Source organism: Loxodonta africana, chromosome 9 (assembly GCF_030014295.1).
Source record: "Loxodonta africana isolate mLoxAfr1 chromosome 9, mLoxAfr1.hap2, whole genome shotgun sequence".
Lineage (NCBI taxonomy): Eukaryota > Metazoa > Chordata > Mammalia > Proboscidea > Elephantidae > Loxodonta > Loxodonta africana.
The window spans coordinates 93,031,483-93,056,195 of record NC_087350.1 but is presented as its reverse complement, the minus strand read 5'-3'; the positions used below and the strand labels follow the sequence as shown (position 1 = coordinate 93,056,195).

The 24,713-nt window shown below is 39.0% G+C and overlaps 1 protein-coding gene across 1 annotated transcript in view; it reads right to left on the bottom strand.

Annotated features, from left to right (window-relative positions):
• Positions 1-4,038: 4,038 nt before the first annotated feature.
• The window catches only part of ELAVL2 (ELAV like RNA binding protein 2), a 106,040-nt gene continuing 85,365 nt past the window's right edge, over positions 4,039-24,713 (bottom strand). Inside the window, exons 4-7 of the mRNA XM_064290423.1 lie at positions 21,091-21,244; positions 17,823-18,048; positions 5,064-5,102; positions 4,039-4,486 (exon numbers count right to left, since the gene is read on the bottom strand). Coding sequence (XP_064146493.1) covers positions 4,156-4,486; positions 5,064-5,102; positions 17,823-18,048; positions 21,091-21,244 — 750 coding nt within the window. The 3' untranslated portion in view covers positions 4,039-4,155. The remainder of the gene's footprint in view (positions 4,487-5,063; positions 5,103-17,822; positions 18,049-21,090; positions 21,245-24,713) is intronic.

Genomic DNA, 24,713 nt, shown 5'->3' with positions numbered 1-24,713 from the left:
CCACTTTGGGGTACTGTCTTCAGAAACAGAACACAAAGAACTAAGAAGAGAAATATACGCTGCTCCTTACAATGAGTGAAGCTATAAATGCTCCTCAACCAATAACAAAATGTTACAATTTTAATGGCAATTCCATTTTTTCCCACTGTACAAGGTTCTAATGTGGTAGTAAAACCAAACCCCTTTTTTTTCTTCCCCCCTTTCAGCCAGTGAAAAGTATTTGCATATTGTCCTGGAAGTACATTATAGAGAACCAGCATATAAAAATGTAAACATATTTACTGTTAAAATATATGCAGTTTATTATTTCTAGGTAACCCTTTGAGCCATAAATTGCAAGTTCCCACTACAATTTATTTTTGATTCTCTTACAAAGGAAGGGTAGGACTCTTGTAATAGATTCACGTAATAAGCTGAAAGGTTAAATTGCTAACACTTTCTCTCAATTCAGATTACGACTGCTGCACACTCTAACGCTAAATTGTGATGCTCTTCAGGTAATTTGCAAACATGGGGTGAGAAAGACTTTTTAATCAATGAATAGGGAAGAAATGTGATTTCTCCCCAAATATACCTATAGTTACACAAACCTTTACTGAGAACTTTTCCACCATCTGCTCAAATACAAAAGAGCTGCTGACATGTGAGCCATTCAAAATACTGGTAAAGAATGCAAGAGGAATGAGAGGGAGATGTTCCAACATCAAAAAATTAGAGTATTAAATTCATATAATAAAAAGGGAGTATAAAGATTTGATATCAATTGCATGTGGGAAGAAAAGGAATTATCACTCAGCTATACTCTTGGCTACTAAGTTGTGAATTCAGGACAATTACTCTTACAGTGGCTTTTACAAAAAAAAAAAAAAATCCAACTGATCCAATCAAATTAACAGAAGCCACTTGGTATGCTTTATAAGAAAAAAAAAATTACATAACAATTTATCGTTATTGTATCAAAATTTTTAAATTCTGTAGAAGTAGAATCCTCACGCAAAAGACCAGCAGGAAATCTTTTTCTTACTCCGCTGATCTGTTAAAAATCTGTTACAAGAATTGAACATGTATGTGAAACACTGGGTTGGCATGGTTCATGATTTGTACCCATATGCTAAACACACCAACCCTAACCTGAAAAGAACGGAGTTTATCATTTTGAGAGGACTTCTCTCGATCATCTTTGGCACTTGCGCAAGGAAAATAAAGTTCACACACCAACACTGAATCTCATGGGTGAATGAAGTCTTGCCAGTGGAAGCAGGACCAAGTTATCTTCCTTCTGTTTGGTGTGTCTTTGGCTCAAGTAAATGAGTGAGCTAAACTCCCATTTGTGTAAAACTTTGACGTTTACATCAGAGCTAAGGACTCAAGTCAGCATCCGTTTTCCCGAACTTTACCGCTGGCAGATAAGAAAGCACGTGTACCTGTAACAATCGCTCCTTGACCTTACTAAGCAGAAAGTGTCATTCGGTCCAATTTTTTCCTTGGAGGGGAAGGCACATTCTACATCAATTAACTGAGCTTTTGGAATTCTTACTTTTAGATAACACTGCTTTCAACTAAAGCCCTGAGAGGAAACTCTTTTAACTCAAAGGAGAAGTTTATTACACTGAGCATAGAAGCCCCCAAAACGTGTATACAGACCTACTCGCCACACTGTTCTTTCCCTTCAACTTTGTTTATTGATGTACTGAACATGAAAAAGTACAAAGAATCCAAACACAAAAGAAAACATGTACAGCCTCTTAAATACTCAACAGAATATATTTTCTATTCCAACAGATGTGAATTAAGTCATACTGTACAACTTCAAATAAATACCAGCCTTACATTTTATTAAGTGCTCTGATAAACACTGTAAAGTGAAGCACAATTTGCATGCCCTCTCATCAATGCCTTGGTTTGCTACAGTAGTATAGGAAAGAAGTACGTAGCTGCTGTTTTCCCATGAGGGAAACCTTAGTTTGTTTTCTTTAAGTATATACACGTATTTTCTTTTTTAGTTTTTTTTTTTCTTTTTTTTTTTTTTTTTAAATGCAGAAGGTTAACTGACAATCTAAATGCACCTAAGGATATGAGAAAGTGCTAAGCCAATTGATTTCTGAGTAGCATTGAGTGGGTCAGCATGGAAACTCGCTTATTCACTTTAGCACGCGCCTCACAGTATATGTACTGTACTATACTGAAAAATTTTATAACTACAATTTTAAATAATAAAAAATAAAACTCAAAGCAACCACAAAGATAATGTACAACTATGTTATGCATAGCACATTGCCTGTTCTAAGGGGAAGCATGTGAGCATCTCAGTTTATACAAAAAGCAGGACGTAACTATAGAGTTCTCAGTGCATCCTGATGAAGGCTGGTTTGCCTTCAGCTTTTTTGAAAATTTATTATAAGCTAGATGCTAATCAGAAAATATTTTGTATTTTTTAAAATTTCTTTCATACATGGTAAAGACTTATTTTATTATTTCCCCAAATAGTGGTTTAAGCATCATACAAAGTTAAATTTCAATAGCATACAGATATTTATGATTTTTGTATGAAAAATGTAAGGAAATTTGTTCAAAACCTATGGTTATACTCATTTTTTTTTCTTTTTTACCACAAACATATTTATAAACAAAAATGTAGCATCACCATCAACAGCTGAAGCTAGACTATCTACAGACAAAATTAGCAACAAATCTGATGCACTGTAAATTCAAGTCCTCAGGACAACAAAAGTGATTAAGCAAGACCTCAAGTAACAATGTTAATGCCATTTACAAAGGAAAAAACGGATACAAAAACATTCAAAACCTGAACATCACTTGGCATGTAAGGGAAAAAAAAAATCAAATTAGCTGAAAGGTTCATAAACACAAGGTCTTATTTACATTACACAAAGCTCAGGTGTTAGCCTCGAACGTAACTTTCAAAATACCTTCAAATATATCCAACTCAGATCACTTTTGCCGATTTGCTGCAGTACAAACCATGTGCAACGTCTTTTTTTTTTTTTCCTTAAGACAAAACAATTCTTCAAACAATACTGCAAGTACATCACTAAACACCATGAGCTCTATCTGAAGGGATTTCTTTACGAAGAACAGATTTTTCCCCCATCTCTTGGTAATTTAAATTTCTTGCTTGCTCTTATATATTCTTTTGTAAATTTTTTTTTATTTGTTTCAAAATCACAAATCAATGTGAGCCACCTATCACATCATAACCAGGATGATCAGTCGCTCCACTGGTGATCACAAAAACGAAACCAGCAGTGTTTCTCCCATTGATTCAACTCCTTTCATACAAAGATCTCAAAAGTATTTTCTACATCATAAATCTTTCTAAATTTTCCAACCGTTGCAAATTTCCTGGTAAATTTTAAAAGCTCACTAGGTGTCATATGAAGAGATTTCTCAAAGTATTCAAGTCAAAATATTTGTTCCAGGACCAGTAAAAAGTTTCTCCAAATTTTCTTTTTTATAAAAATAGATGCTTTTTTTAAACCCACATCAAAGAGGCTCTTATCTCTTTGGCAAGGTACTGCTTTACGAAAAGTTCTCCAGTATTCTTACAATAAGCGTTTATAATGTAGCCCCCCCTTCCCCAACCCAAATCATAATTACAAAATAAATACTGTTTTGAACTTTATAAATAAAAATGTAAACTTCAAAATACTTTTCTTAAACAGACATAACAGCAATGCTTCAAATGTAAACCAAACACAAAGCTAATCAGAAAAAAGAAAAAAAAGGGGGAAAAAAAAGACAACCAACTGAAGAATTACAACACAAAGCCTCAATATTTACTCACAGGTTCAAGGCAGTTATGTTAAGGAAAAAAAAAAAAAAGAAAGAAAGAAATGTCTTCCCTTAGCTGAAACACTTTAAAAGGTCCACCTTCTTCAAAGAAGGCAATAGAATGCAATGTGACAGGTAAAAACCCTGTACCTCTTGTCCATATTCAAACATAAAAGATATTTAAGAAGTTTTAATTCAAATACTAGCAATAAAAAATCTCACATATTTCTTAGGATGCTAAGTAGTCATTTTATCCCCATCTCAACACTGACTTACAAAGACATTTACTAATGTATAAAGTTTCTCTTAACTTGCCTTTGTTGTATAGTTTTCATATATAAATGGACTGAGGACAAGAGCTCATTAGGCTTTGTGCGTTTTGTTTGTTTTAAAGGAGACCTGCAGTACTCTGTCTCCCAGACGGTATCCATTGAGGCTAGCTATCGCCATGGCGGCCTCATCATAGTTTGTCATAGTCACAAATCCAAAACCTTTGCATTTATTGGTGTTAAAGTCACGGATGACCTTCACGTTGGTGACAGCTCCAAAAGGCCCAAACATTTGCCACAGGATACTCTCATCCGCGTCGGGAGCCAGGTTGTACACAAAAATACACCACCCTGTTCCTGGGTGCCCAGGGATATTAATTCCAGCCAAACTGGTCATTCCATCAATGGTCATTGGAGAAAACCTACTAAACAAAATAGGAAACACACACACACACAAAATAAAAACAGAGGTTGGTTATAGCCATGGACTTCTTTCTTTTCCCTTTTCTAGCCCCTGAGTTTCAGCAATTCACTTCCCCCAACATATATAATACAACTATCTGATGTTTAACCAAGGTCTGTGTGTGGCTTGCAGTGACATGCTGTACTATTGAGATATTGATAAGTTATGAAATGGCTAACATCTGCTGTACTAAATAATATTATTCATAATAGCAAAGAAATATATTTAGAACCGGCTTGATGAATTAAGCAGGATGGCGGGGGGGGGGGGACCAACACATACGTAAACATGCTATAACGTCGCAATGCAATATGAAACAAATAATGGGTTTTTTAAAGACCAGGTGGCAACCAGTGGTACAAAAATGTTCCTTGAATCAACCATGCTTCAAAAAAGAAGCTTTTCACTAGGTTATACATGCAAAAGAAAATCCAACACAAACTCATGAGAGGTGTTACGTATCACTCCCAAAAATCAAAATCAATGAAACTAATCAACTGTGGGAAGGGAATATGATTATCATGAACCTCTATCATTACCTCTTTACTCCATAAGCCATATTGAGCAGATTGTCCAACCTGCAAAACATACATTTAGCAAACTTCAGTTTTTAAGCTTTTCCCCTTGATGTTCAAGAAAGTTGGGCTCATTACTGCCATCTTCCGAGGGGATATTTGTACGTTAGGTGTATGTAAACTCTCCAAACACAGTGGGTCTTTTCACATTCCTGAGAGAATGGGTACCCACTCCATTGGATGCTAGCACTTCCAAGGTATACGGTTTATCTCTACAAGGGTCAGTTTCCTCTGCAGGGGAAAATCTGGAGGTCCTCTGAGAGGAAATGTGGAGGCTTCCTTCTCACATCTCTGGAAGCGTTAACATTTGGGTTCTCAGCATTTGCCAGGCAAATTCTAAGTGCTTTCATGGCCACCCTATGGGACACAGTAGAACTGCCCCATACGGTTTCCAAGGAGCAGCTGGTGGATTCAAACTGCTGACCTTCTGGTTAGCAGCTGAACTCTTAATCACTACGCCACCAGGGCTCCGCTTTACATGTACACAGATGTATTTTATATTACTTTCACTTTTCAGAACTCTACTGGTTTCTGAGGATACTAAGGCACACAGAGATAAAGTGGCTTGCCCAAGATTACATGGCTAGGAAATGGTAAAGTTGAGATTCAAACTCTACAATCTGTAGAATTCCATAAATTTCTTTTAACCTCCCAGCTTTGAAGGACTTTCAGCTCTTAGAATTGAAGAGATGTAATCACAGGAAGAAAGAACCTTATAGATGACCTCACCTAAGCTTCTCATTTCTCAGCTGGGCCCAGTAAAGGTCCAGAGAAGGTAAGAAGACAGACTGCTCAAGTGAGCAACAAAGCCAGGAATTTGATCGAGTCTAAGGCTACTCCTAACTACGCACAGGAAGCACAGCCTTACTAAGATGTAAGAAGCCAGGCAGAAAACAATCAAGGCAACCTGAGGTTCTCTTAAAATTTTTAAAGAAGGTGGTTGGGAGCAGGTGAGTACTCACCCTTTTCCTGTTTCAAAAATTGCATTTATTTTGCAATACTTGATTCTCCTTGCGTTAACAAAGAGATCACTCTCATGGCCCATATTTCTACAGTTACTCATTACAGCTATTTAGGGTAGGTAGGCATCACTTAATACAAGGCCCACGTAACTACCTTCAACTGCCACAATGCCCAACACACTCCAAATAAGACTCCAGATCAGTAAAGCACAATTGTTTCTTTAACACCTGTGAAAGGTATATCTGAAAAAAGCCTTATTGTCTGACCTGGGGCATCAAGTCAGGCCACAGCAAACATGAAAAAGCAACTCCTTTAGTTTTATAACCCACACATCTCCCTGGTCTTCCAGAATTGGAAAAGGAAAGTTTCTCCACACATTCTTGCCCCCAGTCTCCAGCGGCCATTTTTGTTGTGTTTTGTACAAAACGAAAAGAATGAGCTGATGCAGTGTGAAGCATAAGGAAACTGAACAAATCACGACGACAAAGGGTCCTCCGTCTGTTGGTCTCTGCCTAGCTCAGCCACCCTCTTAAGAGCAGAGACATGTTTCATTCCTCACTGTACCACCATGCCTGGAGGACAGGCCCGGGTCACAGCAGCTATATAATAAATATCTGTTGGCTGAATAAAGGCAATTAAGTTACAGAAAGCATCTAGCAAATTATCCTTGGTCTCTCCATCGAGAATGAAAACCATCAGCAGGAGGAACATTAGCTGAGCCCGTGTGTACTTGCAGGGGACACCACATGTGTGAAAGATGAACATAGGTGAGAGGGCTTTGTTTTCTAAAGAGGTCGTGGGTAGAGTCAAAGATGCCAAGTCTTTAAACTCAAGAATGAAGACCACAAACACGAATTTGTATGCATCTTTATTTCTGGTACCACCATTTATAAAATATAAGCTGATGTAGGAAAATTTCCTGAAATTGCTGGGATATCAATGCAGAATGCATCTGGCACGTGCTGCTTATAGAACAGAATAGCATTTTGAGGTCTCCTTCCAAAGCGTGAGGGCGCAGAATGCAGGGGCACCTCATCAATTCACTCAAAACAGAGCTGTACCATCTACCTCCATCATCTGGGCCCAGCTCAGGACCATCACACTTTGCCACTTCCAGTTTAGGACAGCAACCAACAAGTCCAGAGACAGGATCTCCAGAACAAGGTTTCAGGTTTTTCAAGACCTGTCCCAGAAGTAAATTACGTGTCTTAAGGGAGAGACATCTTCATTCCCTACCCTCCATCCCAGGAACCCACAGGCAGCAGCAGGCATTTATACTAGGACCTCTGAGGACTCTCCTGATGGACTTCATTCAAATTTGCCTTACCTGTTAAGTCCTATATGATAACATGCTCCTCAGTGACGTCTTCACTCATCTTTCGTTTTAGAGAAAAATTACATCTTTAGAATTTAAGCCAAGTTATCTACTCTTCTCTTGATCTCCCCTGCTCCATGACCAGGGAGAAGAGGGAGGAGAGCTGGATCTAGCAGATAAAGGCACTTCGGCCTAATAGTTTTCCATACTTTCAGTGCCTCATACCCATGTTTTCCACGGGAGCTGGAGGAAGGCAGTGGGTGCTCCACATGGGCACCATGTGCCTGCAAGTCTAGTAGCAGTTCAAAAACTGCAAACTAGTTAGTTACAAAAGAAAATGGCCTAATGCTTCAGATACAAAGACCACTATCACATTTCAGAATTATACATCTCTGCTAGGTCTGTCTATAGCTCAAGGACAGCCATCTCCTCCATATGGCCATTTAAAAATGGAAATCTATTTTAAAACAAAGAACAAGCTAGCAGTCTCCAGAGTCACCCAGGGGTGTGCTTAATGATGTACTAGGGTGTGGGAAATAAATACTAAAGTACTGATTAAACGTATGTTTTAATATTTAAAAAGGAGTCCTGGTGGTACAGCAGTTCAGCGCTCAGCTGCTAACAACAGGTCAGCAGTTCGAACCCACCAGCTGCTCTGCGGTAGAAAGGTGTGGCAGTCTGCTTCTGTAAAGATTACAATCTTGGAAACCCTATGGGGCAGTTCTACTCTGTCTTACAGGGTTGCTATGAGTTGGAATCGACCTGGGAGCAGGTTTTTATTTTTTTAGTCTTTAAAAACATTCTTTACTAGATAGAACATGTTCTACATTTTACTTTGGTGATTAGCATCTGGGGTCTTTAAGCCTGTGAGCAGCCATCCAGGATACTCCACAGGTCTCACCCCTTTGGGAGCAAAGAAGAAAAAAGAAAACTAAAGATACAAGGAAAAGATTAGTCCAAAGGACTAGTGGACCACATCTACCAAGGCCTCCACCAGACTGAGTCCAGAACAATGAGATGGTGCTCAGCTACCAACACTGACTACACTTACCGGGATCACGACAGAGGGTTCAGGACAGAGCTGAAGAGAAATGTAGAACAAAATTCTACCTCAAAAAGAAAGACCAGACTTGATGGCCTGACAGAGGCTGGTGAAACCCTGAGAGAATGGCCCCCGGATACCCTTTCGGCTCAGTAATGAGGTCACTCCTGAGGTTCACCCTTCAGCCAGAGACTGAACAGACCCATGGAACAAAACAAGACTAAAGGGGATCACCAGCGCTGGGGCAGGGACTAAAGGCAAGAGGAAACAGGAAAGCTGGTAATAGGGAACCCAGGGTTGAGAAGGGAGAGTGTTAACATGTTGTGGGGTTGTTAACCAATGTCACAGAAAAAAATGCATGTACTAACTGCTTGATGAGAAACTCTTTTGTTCTGTAAAGCTTCATCTGAAGTACTATATATACATATATATATATATATGTATATATATATATACACACACACACACATTCTTTACTCCTAAGAACATATACTGCTTCCAGTACCTGTACTCAGTTCCCATGTATCACATTATTTCCTAAGGTAAGACTGAAAATTCCTCAAAGGGGAGAGGCAGACATTGGTACCCTCATTGTTCTTAGCCTGGACATGACCCAGTTTACAAATTATAGGTTAAGTGGGTGTGAAAGATTAGTTTGGATAACCTAAGCTCTTTTTTCTTTTCAATTGTAGTAAATATGTATGTAACAAAACTGGACAACCTAATTTTAATAAAGAATAACTCTCATTTAAACATCAGGTAGCTTAAAATTATTTCAAAAAAAAAAAATCAGACTGAAGTTGAGACAAGTAAGTGAACCCAATATAAATTTTTAAAAATTTTAAAAAAAGAAGGGAGGGAGTTCATTTCTCCCACTACTAATGTAAACTACTTGATGAAGTTAAACACAAAATAATCCAATATGTCTCATGTATTGTCAGACAACAAACTCAAAATTATGAAAATCATCACTTTATGGATCTTGCTTTAGAGGTATATTATGTATTAAGATACTTGGTAAATGAAATATTAAGCCAGCCAGCATAAAAATTAGAAAGACATTTTATATATTATTTACCTCAGTTTTGTCCTATCTTTATTTTCTAAGTTTTATTATGATTTATTAATTAACGAAGGTAATACCACTGCCAACTCTATGCAAAACCCTGGTGGTATAGTAGTTAAGTGCTACGGCTGCTAACCAAAAGGTCGGCAGTTCGAGTCCACCAGGCACTCCTTGGAAACTCTTTGGGGCAGTTCTACTCTGTCCTATATGGTCACCACGAGTCAGAATTGACTCAACGGCAATGGGTAATACCGCAAGTCCATGTGAATGTAATTGACACACACACACACGTTGTTGTTAGGTGTCATTGAGTAGGCTCCTACTCATAGGGACCCTGTATACAACAAAATGAAACGCTGTCCAGTCCTGCGCATTCCTCACCATCATTAACTATGTTTGAGCTCAATATTGCAGCCACTCTGTCAATCAATCTCAGTGAGCATCTTCCCCTTTTCACTGACACTCGACTTTACCAAGTCTGATGTCTTTCTCCAGGAACTGCTCCTTCCTGATAACATGTCTGAAGTATGTGACACAATGTATTGACATCTTCACTTCTAAGGAGCATTCTGGCTGTACTTCTTCCAAAATAGATTTATTCGCTCTTCTGGCAGTACATGGTATATTCAATATTTTTCGCCAACACCATACTTCAAAGGCATCAATTCTCCTTCGGTCTTATTTATTGTCCAGCTTTCTCATGCACGTTATTTTTGTTAGGTGCCATCGAGCCAGTTCTGACTCACGGAGACCCTATGTACAATAGAATGAAACGCTGCCCCGTCCTGCACCATCCTCACAATCATTGTTATGCTTGAGCCCACTGTTGCAGCCAACCGTGCCAATCCATCTTGTTGAGGCTCTTCCTCTTTTTCACTGGCCCTCCACCTTACCAAGCATGATGTTCTCCTCCAGGGACTGGTCCCTCCTGATAACATGCCCAAAGTACGTGAGACGTACACTCACCATCCTTGCTTCTAAGAAGTATTCTGGTTGCACTTCTTCCAAGACAGATTTATCCTTCTTTTGGCAGTCCATGAATATTCAATATTCTTTGCAAAACCACAGTACAAAGGTATCAATTTTTCTTAGATCTTCCTTATTCATTGTTCAGCTTTCATATGCATATGAGGCGATAGAAAACACCATGCCTTGGGTCAGGTGCACTTAGTCTTTAAGTTGACATCTTTGCTTTTCAACACTTTAAAGAGGTCTTTTGCAGCAGATTTGCCTAATGCAATGCCTCTTTTGATTTCCTGACTACTGCTTTCATGGGTGTTGATTGTATTCGAATCCAAGTAAAATGAATTCCTGACAACTTCAATCTTTTCTTCATTTATCATGATGTTGCTTATTGGTCCAGTTGTGAGGTTTTTTGTTTTCTTTGTGTTGAAGTGTAATCCATATTGAAGGTTGCGGTCTTTGATCTTCATCAGTAAGTGCTTCAAGTCCTCTTCACCTTGAGCAAGCAAGGTTATGTCATCTGCATAATGCAGGTTGTTAATGAGTCTTCCTCCAATCCTGATGCCCTGTTCTTCTTCATATAATTCAGTTTCTTGAATTATTTGCTCAGCATACAGATTGAATAAGTATTGTGAAAGGGTATGAACCTGATGCACACCTTTCCTGACTTTAAACCAGGAAGTATCTCCTTGTTCTGTTCGAATGACTTCCTCTTGATCTATGCACAGTTTTCTCATGAGCACAATTAAGTGTTCTGGAATTCCCATTCTTCACAATATTATCCATAATTTGTTATGATCCACAGTCAAATGCCTTTACACAGTCAATAAAACACAGGTGAACACCTTTCTGATATTCTCTGATTTCAGCTACAATCTATCTGACATAAGCAATGATATCCCTCGTTCCACATCATCTTCTGAATCCAGCTTGAACTTCTGGCAGTTCCCTGTCAATATACTGCTGAAGCCACTTACGATCTTCAGCAAAACTTATTTGCATATGGTATTAAAGACATTTTTCGATAATTTCTGAATGAATTCAGTTGGATCACCTTTCTTGGGAATAGGCATAAATCTCTTCCAGTCAGTTGGTCAGGTAGCTGTCTTCCAAATTCTTTGGCATAGACAAGTGTACACTTCCAGTGCTGAATCCGTTTCTTGAAACATCTCAACTGGTATTCCATCAATTCCTGGAGCCTTGTTTTTCTTGCCAATGCCTTCAGTGCAGCTTAGACTTCTTCCTTTAAAACCACTGGTTCCTGATCATACGTTACCTCCTGAAATGGTTGAACGCTGATCGATTCTTTTTGGTATAGTGAATCTATGTATTCCTTCCATCTCCTTTTAGTGCTCACCGCATCGTTCAAAATTTTCCCTGTAAAATCGTTCAACACTGCAACTCTAGGCTTAAACTTTTTCTTTGGGTCTTTCAGCTTGAGAAATCCTGAGCATGTTCTTCCCCTGTGATTTTCAGACTCCAGGTATTTGCACATATCATTTTAATGCTTTGTCTTCTTGAGCCACCTTTTGAAATCTTCTGTTCACTCTTTTACTTCATCATTTCTTTAATTTACATTACCTACTGTACTTTCAAGGGCAAGTTTCAGAGTCTCTTCCCACATTCATTTTGGTCTTTTCTTTCTTCATTGTTTTTTTAATGACCTTTAGTTTTTTTTTTTTTTTTTCATGTACAATGTCCTTGATGTCATCCCACAACTCATTTGGTCTTCAGTCATTAATATTCAACGTGCCAAATCTATTCTTGAGAACGTCTCCAAATTCAAGTGGATACACTCAAGGTTGTGCTTTTTGCTCTCGTGGACTTGTTTTAATTTTCTTCAGCTTCAACTTGAACTTGCTTAGGAGCAATTGGCCTTGTTCTGACTGATGATATGGAGCTTCAGCATCATCTCTTTCCACAGATGCAGTCGATATGATTCCTGTCTATTCAGTCCAGCAAGGTCCACGTGTATAGTCAATGTTTTTGTTATTAAAAAAAGGTATTTCCAACTAATAGATCCTTCATCTTGCAAAATTCTATCATGCGATCTCCTGTATTGTCATTATTATCAAGGCCATATCTTACAATTACCAAGCCTTCTACTTTGTTTCCAACTTTCACGTTCTAATAACCTTAACTATCAATGCATCTTGATTGCATATTTGATCAACTTCAGACTGCAGAAGTTGATAAAAAATCTTCAATTTTTCCATCTGTGGCATTCATGGTTGGTTCATAAATTTGAATAATAGTCATATTAACCGGTCATCCTTGTAGACATATGGAAATTTTCCTACTACTGACAATGTTGTACTTCAAGATAGCTCCTGCAATATTCATTCTGACAATGAATGTGATGCCATTCCTCTTCAGGCTGTCATTCCTGGCATAGTAGATCATATGACTGTCCAATTCAGAATGGCCAATACCAGTCCATTTCAGCTCACAAATGCCTAGGATATCTATCTTCAAGCATTCAATTTCATTTCTGACAACTTCCAATTTTCCTAGATTCATACTTCACACATTCTACATTCCAATTATTAATGGATGTTTCTTCTCATTTTTTAGTTGTGCCACATCAGCAAATCAAAGTCCCAAAAGCTTGACTCTATCCACATAACTAAGGTCGACTACTTTGAGGAGGCAGGGCTTCCCAATCATACACTGAGTGTTTTCCAAACTCAGTGGGGCTTATCTTCCAGTATTATATTAAACAATGTTCCACTGCTATTCATAATGTTTTTTAGAAATGGATCACCAGTTCCTCCCTCCTGGTCTGTCTTAGTGTGGAAGCTCCACTGAAACCTGTCCACCATTGGTGACCCTGCTGGGGTATTTGAAATAGTGGTGGCATAGCTTCAGCACCACAGCCACACACGATCCAGCCCAGTACAACAAACTGACAGATGAGTGGTGTGTGTGTATGTTTATATATACAGAAAAACATACATACTTATATACACATACTGTTGCAGGTGTACATTTTTCTATCAACAGAAATACTGTAACTAGGTAATATGCTAAAAAGAATCTATTAAGTAAAGCATTCCCATTTCAAAGCTGTATGTTTGTAAGTACAGAATGAAAAAAGGGAAGCTGCCTAATTTTCAAGTTTAACTGACACAGCATGGGAGGCTCCATATGCAAGCAAAAGGGGAAGTATAAAATCAATTAACTGCAGATATGAGAATATAAAGATATGCTACTAATGGATAAGAAAACACTGACTCCTACAAACAATGGTTCTCAAATGCTCTCCAAATGCGGGGACAAAGACCTGTTTTGAAGTTAATCACAACAAAATCATCAACTTACCCTTATCTAATTAGATGGTATCATCGGTCCTCTGAGAGACAGAAAAATTATTCAGGAAGATTGATACCATTTTCTTCCAAAAGGAAACTGTGATAACACAGCCAGCACATGCCTTAAACATAACTCAAGTGCTGATTTAAAAGGCGCCTTTAAAACGCACAAAGGCTCCCAGAGACAGGCACACAGGCCATCAGACTAGATCACAGTCAGTAAAATTAAAGCTGCTCCACAAGAAGAGAATATGACAATATTTGGCTGGAAGTTTAATTCAGATGTCACGTCCCAAGAATATACTTAAGGAGCTTGAATTATACTATCCATTCAAATAAATAAGGCTTATCTTATTCTGAAAAATGTAGTCAATTCAATAAGCATATGATATCAGCAGTGCTCATGTTAAAATAAAAATTCTTTTTCTCATTATTCCCATGAATTGACTGAGCCTTAAACTTATAAGCCCACTTTAAAACTTATTATTCCACACATTTTAATTTTTGACCTTAAAAGATATAGTGTATCTCATGAATACTAAAAGTATCCTCGTTTATTATTATAATACTGGTAACTTGTATTCTCTAATATCTTTCAGTTCCCAAGGTACTATCACAACATCGAAACACAAAGTGAGAAATTTTCTAAGGGTCTTCTGGAAGGTGATAAAGTCGAGGTTAGGCAACATTAAGACACAAACAACCTGGGACAAAATTCTGTGTAAAATCTAGACTTGAGCTACAGAAAAGAGCAAAATACCAACAAAACAAACAAATGCCTAGTTCACGAGTCTTTATGGGGTGAAAGAAGGAAGTTTCAACGTTATTTCAACAGAATGGCAGAAAAAAAATCAAGGTAATGACAGCTAAGATATTAAAGAAAAACAACCAAACACACATTATTAAATCTGAACTCTAGGAATACAGTCCCAATTCCTTCAAGATGTCTAAAACACCCCATCTAGAGAAAACTTCTTCACTGATCATTAACTAGTTCATATTTTATTAGTCAGAGACTGTGGAAGGAATAGGAAGTGAGGTGGTAGAGGCAACAGGTAGGACTCTATGGGGAAAAAAATAAAGACCTGTTTTCTGAGAGCTGGTGGCCCTTTAAAAAAAATAAAATAAAATAACACCTTGTTACCATCAAGTGGATTCCTACTCATAGTGACCCTACAGGGGAGAGTAGAACTGTCACAGAGAGTTTCTAAGGAGCACGTGGAAGAGTTGAACCACTGACCTTTTAGTTAGCAACCAAGCTTTTAACCACTGCACCACCAGGGCCCTTACAACTAGATAATTCTTATTCCTCTTTTTCCAAAATTTCTTTCTATAGGAGTCAAGGAACAAAAGAATTTCCAAGTTAATGATAACATACAGTACACCACAAGACTAAAGTACAGAATGGACACAAGATATTGAAAAAGATATTAAATTTGGCCATTAGAACATCCTATAAAACTTTACCCGACCAAAAATAAAAAGCACGAAGCATATGGGAGGGAAGGAAAGTAGGTAGTGGAAACAGTGGATACTGCAGTCGTCATCAACAATCTGACACGTGATTCACTCTAGCGCCTTGCCATTTCAATAATCAGGTATTCTGAAGACCCTTCATGTCAGGCCCCTTACCCTGTCTTCATCAGAATTCAATGTCATTGCTAAGAACATTGTTTTCTTTAATAACTACCACAAAACAAAAACACAGTTTAAATCTGAAAACGGCAAAAATAACACATAAGCTATTTCAGCTAACTAAGGAGTCCTGGTGGTGCAATGATTAAGCACTCAACTGCTAACTGAAAGGTCAGCAGTTCAAACCTACCAGCCACACCATGGGAAAAAAAGACCTATCTGCGCCCATAAAGATTACAGCCTAGTAAGCCGTACAGGGTAGTTCTACTCTGTCACATACGGTCACTACAAGTCAGAATCTACTCAACAGCACTCAGCAACAGTAACATCAAACATTTTATGCTTTCAGTGTTAAAATGCACCCAATATGTTTTAAAGAACAGTTTTCCTTTAAGGCTCAATATTTTTTCCTAGGCTCCAATGAGCTCTGAAGTTAACTAGGTAGGCTACCAGAGAAGCACTTGTAGAATTCCTCCAGGACTGTCTGTGCTAACCTTGCAAAAAAATATTATTTACTTTTAAAAAGATGCCACAGAGGAACCCTATAGGCAGAGCTATGAACACTGCTTTGTGGGCTTTGTTTCTCCACAAGAGAAAGCATCAAATACCCCCCATGCATCAATTCCTCCAACCGGATCTCCACTGCCATCAACCAAATCAACGGTGGACGGGTTTCTCTTCTGTCAACGCTTCCTTCTTGCCAAGTTAAAGCAGACAGTCACCACAGCACAACCGTCAATCAATTGGGCACTTAGTCATCTGGTTCAAAACTTAGCCCTTGACCATGCCACCCTTCTACCAGGGCAGACACCAACTTAAATAGGAAATTAACATGGTATTTATGGAAAATCTTTTTCCATATCTCAAGTAACATAACTGAGTACAGTTCAAAAGGAGATATTTGACTGATTTTACCCCTGCTCTGTTCACACAAAAAAACCCTAACCTGTTGCCGTCAAGTCAATTCTGACTCATAGTGACCCTACAGGACAGAGTAGAACAGCCCCATAGGGTTTCCAAGGAGTGACTGGTGGATTCAAACAGCCGACCTTTTGGTTAGCAGCAGTAGCTCTTAAACACTGCGCCACCAGGGTTCCCCTGCTCTGTTCCGTACTCTTAAATACATCAGTGGGAAAAAAAGCAAGTGATTTAAGCTAGAAAACATTTAACCTCTCGATCTTGTTAGGCTAAATTTGTGATTATATTTTTGGTAATTATTCTGCCCCAGAAATTAAATGAAATTGATCAACACCTATAATAATAATAATAATAATAATAAATAGCACGGGGGTTAGAGACGGCATTGTGGCTGCACTACACCATATGGCCTAAGGTATATTTCAAAATGTCCTGGAAGATAAAAACAACGAGACTGACTTATGAAACCAGAAGCTCTTCATGCTTTGCTGTTTTCTTCTTAAAATTATTATTTTTTATATGTACTTACTATTTTTTTTTTTAATGGCTCCTGCCTTGGTTATCATCCCAGGATTAGAATACAGCTTGTAAAGTTGGAATTTTTATACCTGTCAGTGAGTTAGAACATCATCTTTGGCCTGAAGAGGCACTGCACCATTGTATGGGCTAAACAGGGGTTGCAAACGGTGCACACAGGCCAAATCCAGACTGCTCCCTGCTTCTGGAGGGTCTAGAAGCTAAGAACGGTTTTTACATTTTTAAAGAGTTCTTTATCAAAAAGAACAAAAAAGAAACATATAGAGCAGAGACCCTGGACCACAAAGCCTAATGTATTTACTACTATCTAACTTTTCACAGAGAAAGTTTTCTGGACTACAAGATTTAAAAAGTGGAGAGGGGCCCATTTGTAGAAAATATATTCACAGAGGTTATACACTTTAGTGGCTCATGTATTATAAAACTAAGTAAATGAAAGAACTTGGTCTAAAAAATCGAAACACAAAAAGAAAATCCCACCAAGAAAAAATAAAAAGGGAAAACTGGATGTAGCAGAGACAGCTAAAATGACCCCAGTATTCTGCAGGTCAGGGTTTCTTAACCTCAGCACTTCTGATGTTTTTGGAATGGATAATTTGCCGTTGTTGGGGGCTATTCTGCACAATATAGGATGTTCAGAAGCATCCCTGGTCTCTACCCATTATATGCCAGCAGCACCCTCCCCCAAGTTATGCCAACGTAACTGATTCCAGGCATTGTCAATAGCACCCTGGGGAGTAAAATCACCTCTGGCTGAGAACCACTGCTGTATGTTATTATCCTTTTGCCCCCACCTTCAAAATTAGCAGAAGACATTATTTCCCAAGGAGGTTTTCTCTGCGTCCACAAATAAATAATTTAAAAAAGGAAACCAAAAGTCCTAGGAGAATCTGTCAATCAAAATACTGGGCAATGAGTTCTGAGAGTTCTCTCCAAGTTTAATAGCTGGGCACAAGAACTAGACCAGACTTACCTAAAACGCTGTGCCTGCTGAGCTAGCGGTCCTGGGTACCTTCTGTTTGGAGACTGGTACAGCTGGGAAAGGATGGCCTGATTGGTTTTTTGGCTTGGATTATTAGCAAACTTTACAGTGATTGGCTCTGTGGCACCAGGAGGTTTCTGGCCATTTAGGCCTTTGATAGCTTCTTCTGCCTCAATCCGCTTGTCAAATCGAATAAACCCTACACCCCTTGATATGCCTACAGTAGATTTGGGTAAAGATTTCGGAAAGAAGAAGTGGAAGGAGGGGGGGAGAGAAGAAAGGATAAATTAATTTTTCCTTCCCAAGAACATGCTTTCACCCACATATAACATTTACAAAAAAATTACACCAGCAGGAAAGTTTATCTTAACTTACTAACCATTCTGTCTAGAACCACAATTTTGTTTTATTTTTTAAGGCTTGAAGTCACCTATACAATCTGAGTACCATTATTACATGCAAACCAATAGGCACATGTGAGAAGAGAAAGCACACAAGTCCATCTCTGCTGTTCTTCGTGTTTATATATTCTCTGTTTCACTCTCTTTCTCTGTCAACAGCATGTCTCAATTCCATTTTTCAAATTGTTCTACTGGACAAGCAGCTCAGAAACAAAGGGCACAGTAGCTCTCTTCCTTGTAACAAGGAGAACAGGACCAGACCAGGCAGTTGCTAAAAAGGTAAAAAACTATGCTAAAAAATACATGCACTGTGGTAGAAAGACATATTTCAGCTAAAATCTCAAATAAATCCAGTTTAATATTATTGCATAGGATACAAGCTCTTTAAGCTCTGAAGAGACTCTTCTGGTTCTCTGAGGCTCCCTCACTCCTTCCAGCTAGCTATACTCTATTAGAAGAAGAATAATATATGAGAGAATAGATAACAGGACTTAGATTTATTTTTAGAAAATGAAAAAGAGAAAGAAAGCGTGAAAGATCCCTGGCCTGAGCAGCATGACTCCTGACTATGGAATGCCACTCCCTGACCCATGCTGAATGGGAAAGCAGAGGGATGGCCAAAGGACTTGCCAGCTCACAAGAAACAGCAGCAGTAAATCCAACACATTACATTTAATCAGCCCGAACAGACTAGATGAGGTGGCCAGTTGTAGGGGGAGGTTTTCTTGGCAAGCAAATTAGTACTAGCAGTACTAGTATGGGACCAGCAGCTAGAAAGGTCTAGAGATTCAGAGTATGTCAATGAAGAAGGAAATGAGAAGGCAGCAGGCTTAGGAAAAGCTCCAACCACCATGATTTATACAAACTTTAAAAAGAAACGAAGGTCTACTTGCTTGGCTTAGAATTTTTATCTAAATTCAATAAGGAATTTACTCCATATACGCTTATCTCAGACACCCCCTGTCACTTTACCTTTCCTATTTAAGCTATAGCCATTACACATTATTACCACCTGATGGCTGAATAACAAAATTGTAGGGTTTTATTTTTTCATTTCAAGTAAAGGGAATAAATTCATTTTAAAAGCCATGAGTATAAAGACGAAACAGCAGAATGATAGGGAAGCACATCCTTTTGGTTATCTACTAGGTCCTATTGAGAAAAACCCGTGGGGCTTAGCGGCTCTATTAGAAAAGCATCAGATTAGCAATGAAATGGGCTCTACACAGGCTAAGTCACCTAAACTGATGGTCCTCAAATTTGAGTATGCATCAGAATAACCTGAAGGGCTTGGTAAAGCATCCCACCCCCAGAGTTTTATTCAGTAGGTTGGGAGGCGGGGAGGAATCTGCCTTTCTAGCAAGGTTCCAGGAGGGTGCTGATGCTGCAGGTGCTGGACACACTGCAAAACCCCTGATTAGCCCACAAGGGGTGCACTCAGGGTGGACTCTCAGTTAAGAGATGGGCTTTCTGTATCACAGGTGAAATCCACTCTCACTTTACCAAATTCTCGTTAAAAAGGAGTGTTAAAAAGTATGAAGGATATGGACAAAATCAAAGGGCACTGCTGTTACTTTGAAAGAATTTATCTGGACTGGGATTTACTATTTAACCCCATTATCAGTCTGTGCTCTGACACAGTGTGGTAGCTTGTTTAAAGAGGATTAGGAAAGAAGTAATATGGCTAAGAAGAAAGACTGCATTTTATAAACTCTCACTTGCCTAAATTTTCCCTACAGCAAAGCCTGCAGGCCGTTCTCACAAGCATGTATATGGAGGCAGGTGTCTCTCTACCCAGAATTCTAGGGGCGGTGCTGCCTACAAAGCCAATTAACAGAATGGAGGGCCTGTTTCTAATCAAATTCAAATCAACTCAAGTAATTTTCATTTGAAGAATTAAAAACTTGGCCCGACTTTTTATTCTGTGGTTATTTTACTGCTTTCTTTTAAATAAACTTTCAGATATTGTAATATACATCTCCAGTGGTGTTATAAGAAAAAGAGTAAGAAGAGGAAGGAGAGAGAAAGAGAAGTATGAGGGCGGAAGGCAAAAAAAAAGAGAAAACCTACTTTTTAAAAATTCCACTAAATCTCAGGGTGGCTGCTTGAGCAAACGGCTCTACAGGTGAGATTTTTTCTTCCTCACCACATTCCTGTATTTTCTAAACGCTTTAAAATGAACTTGTATTGCTCTGATAATAAATACCCGTACTTCATTTTTAGAATCCATATTCAAGTCTATAGCTAGCTTTCCTTAACTAAAACTTTAGCCGAAGGCGTTCCTTACTCGCACAATTTCTAATAAGCATATTAGTCTTCTCATTTAGTTTTGTTAAAAGTTAAATTAGGCATAAAATAAATTTTAACGTTCAAAATGTCTTATTCTCATACACGTCCAGACATCACAACCCGGGCCTGAGAAACAGCGTTAACAGCAATTACCAGTTTGGATATAGTGTAATCCTCCCTCGGAGAACCAGCTGCCTATTGCTGCCCTCAACTCTGCTTTTTTACAAAAGATTGTTTATCGGTACTTTATAAGGAAGACGGGGGCTGTTTTCACACAGCGGTTTGGAAATGATTATAGCATCTGTAAATTTATTACAAGCCATGAAACAGGCTGCAAACCTGCACCTTCGGGGTGGAAATGACTCAAGCTCACTCACTACGCTCCACAATCTATTTTTGTCCATGCATATTTATGAACAATTCCAGCAGAAAATTGCATTTTCTGGCCCACATACACCTCTGATGTATTCTAGAGCCAAGACTGCTGTATCAGAAGGGACAATATTTCACCAGCTACCAGCTGGAGAGAATATTTCACAAGCTACCATCCTGAGTGGATGCCTACTTACCAGTGACTTGGTCAACAAGAATACGGGAAGTAATAATGCGTCCGTATTGTGAAAAAAGCTGTTCCAACTCCTTCTGGGTCATTGTCTTCGGAAGTCCGCTGACATACAAATTTGCATCTCTGATAGAAGCTGAACTTGGGCGAGCATAGGAAACCTGGAAAAGGGAAATAAAATCAGACGTGTATACACTCAGTCCCCTCTGTTCAATAACTCAAGGACTGCCTGAGTCAGCAGATTTTCTGTAAGTAACATATGGTCATGGAAGTTAAAGCAAGCCTGGCTCTAACGTCTTTACTCATTTGGGTCAGATTCAAGGGAAGTGGTGTTCCCTGACTGGAGAGAGTATTTACCCCTCAAGGGTTGTGAGTTCTTGTAACAGACCAAGGGTTCATATAAGCACAGTCTACTCCTAGCATTAGGTTATCTTCACTGGGACCAACTCCCCAAACTAGGAATTCTGACTCAGTTATTCTAAGCTTTGTTTTTGTTGTTAGCTACCGTGGAGTCGGCCCCTGCCTCATGGCGACCCCAGGCACAAGAGGATCAGACCACGGTGACCCCTGCCTCATGGCGACCCCAGGCACAAGAGGATCAGACCACGGTGACCCCTGCCTCATGGCGACCCCAGGCACAAGAGGATCAGACCACGGTGACCCCTGCCTCATGGCGACCCCAGGCACAAGAAGATCAGACCACGGTGACCCCTGCCTCATGGCGACCCCAGGCACAAGAAGATCAGACCACGGTGACCCCTGCCTCATGGCGACCCCAGGCACAAGAGGATCAGACCACGGTGACCCCTGCCTCATGGCGACCCCAGGCACAAGAAGATCAGACCACAGTGACCCAGAGGGCTTTCACTGGGCTGATTTTCAGAAGTAGGCCACCAGGTCTTTCTTCCTAGTTCTAAGCTTAATGAGTCTGAATTCATCTCACTCACATTTCTGTAACCTTTTTTCCAGCCTCTTCCATCTCTAGGGGTGGTGATACCACAACTCTAAAAAAAATTTACACTATTGTAAATCCATCCTTTTAATTTATCCCAAAGAACTTTCTAGTTTCCATAAATTCCCAGAAACTTAAATATGTGGATGCATTATATCCCCCATTATCCTTTGTCTACTGTCTTCTTGTTTACAAGTCTTTTTAGCCTTGATTTTCAATTATATCCTCTTATTGGCTTTACCTGTCATTTTATGTACCCTTCCTAGCTTCCTGCTTTTTCAGATATAGTGTCCACAATACCACAAGGATGGAAGATAAAATAAGTCTGCGTGTCTTTATAATCCTTCTTCATGTAATAAACTTCCTGTGAGAAAGACTCTGTCTCATTCGTCACTGCATCCTCAGAGTCTGCTCAATGCATGGCATGTGACAGACGCTAGAATATTTGCTGAGTAAAGCCTATACCACAGGCTTGCTGGAGCATAGCATTTAAGGGGCAGTTCACCAAGTCATCTAGATCTCTTGCTCTGATTGTAATCAATGGCTCTTTGGCTATAACCTATCTATGTCAATTTTTAGATAACTCCAAGTCTCAGAAGCTCTCCCTGACCACATTCCCTTTGTTTAACTATAAACTCTCCTTGACTAGTCAACTGCAAGGACAGAAATTACATTATGTACCTTATCTGCATCTTACATACTTTGGACATGTTGTCAGATGGGATCAGTCCCTGGAGAAGGACATCACGATTGGTAAAGTACAGGGTCAGCAGAAAAGAGGAAGAGCCTCAATGAGATGGACTGACACAGTGTATGCAACAATGGGCTCAAGCATACCAACGACTGTGAGGATGGCACAGGACTGAGCAGTGTTTCGTTCTATTGAACACGGGGTTACTATGAGTCAGAACCAACTCGACAGCACCTAACAACAAACAACAACCTTATTTTCCAGGTCATTCGTAAAAAAGACTAACGGGTCTAACTCTGGGACCCATTGCTGTGATACTGTGAAATATTTACTTCTGCCTGCTCATTTTATTCATCAGTGCCTACCTTTAATCCGGTTCACTGATATTACCAAAATAATAATAATAAATTCTAATTTACACTAGTATTTAAACAGCTTTTGGTATGGGACACCAAATATTTTCTGCATGGTTTAAATTATGCCCCCAGCTGCCTATATGAGCACTTTTTTTTTTTCCAGGAAAAAAAAAAAGTAAGTCAGGTCTTACACTACCTCAGAGAGATCTTGCTATTTTTTTTTACCTCTGTATCAAAATAGTGTTAACATTACGCCACCCTTTATTTAACCAAATTACTCATTAACAAATGAAAATACACCTGTTGTTTCTAAGTTTATAATTTGGAAGTAACATTATTAGCACTGTCCTGTCCTACAGAATCCTACAGAAACAAGGAATTTGAAAAAGTGTTGGAGAGAAGAGAACTATTCACATATATATTTTTTTCCTTTATGCCTAAGCACTTAAGGACAATGAAGATGGGGGAACTTAAACGTAAGTGAAATATAAGAAATGAAAGAAAATTTCAAAGTGATCACCAAAATCTTTTAAACAGAACCTATTCTTGGGGCTATTAGGAACTGATGTAACGAAAGGCCCCTGAATTACACATGCATTCGATGATGCGAACACATGAATATCCATTTTCTTTTTTTAGAGCACAACTCTCAATTATCTGGGGAAGCTAAAATCACCAGGACTTTGATCCCCACTGAGATCTGGGACACTACCGCTTATTTCAGTGGTTCTCAACCAGATCATGTGGCTGAAGTCCCTTTACAAAGAGTCAGTTCCCATGGGCAACAGGTAAGCATCCACAGGTTCTCAGCTTCCGAGGACTAATGAAACAGGATGGGTCAGGCAGGCAGCCTCTATAAGGAGCTCAAGCATGGCGTGGGGCAGTGTAACAGTGGTTAAAGGTGAAGGCTCGCCAATCAAACAGGCTGAGCTTAAACTAGGCTCAGTTTATTGCCGGCTCTGTGAACCCAGGCAAACTCTTCTGGCCTATTTCCCCATAAATAGTACTTTCTTCGTATAGTTTTAGGAATGATCCGTTATTTGCATGTAAGGCTTAGCACAGAGCCTAAAACCTAGGTGTCTACATTATGTTATCTACCTCTACATGAATCTGTAAAAGTAGGTAAAGACCCAGGCTATTAAAGATGGAAGTCATCTGAGTCCATCACTGTATTCCAGAATAATTTACTCACACGGTGGCATTCCCTGCTTTGTGTATTTCAGATCAGTGTGAGCTGACATCCACTCGATGGCAGTGGGTTTTTTGGTTTGGTGTGTGATGTTTTTAAAAAAGTTAGCCTAAAATATATTTAGGAATATGGATTTAAATTTAGTTCTTCTACAAAAGCTTTGAAAACATACTTGGGTCAGTTATCTGTTTGGTTTTTCAATGTCCAGTCTTCAGTCTCATTGCTTCTTTAATTCAAAGATGCTTCAAGAACAGTCACAAACCTTCTCAAAACAGTATTTTTCAGTAATTTTGACAAGAAAACGGATTTTCCATTACCATAGGCAGAACAGATGTGACTAGGTTACATACAAACTCACAGTGGTAACAAACAATGTTTACATTTAACTTATATTTAGGAGCTAGAGTATGGATTACACCTCAACATAAAGAAAACAAAAATC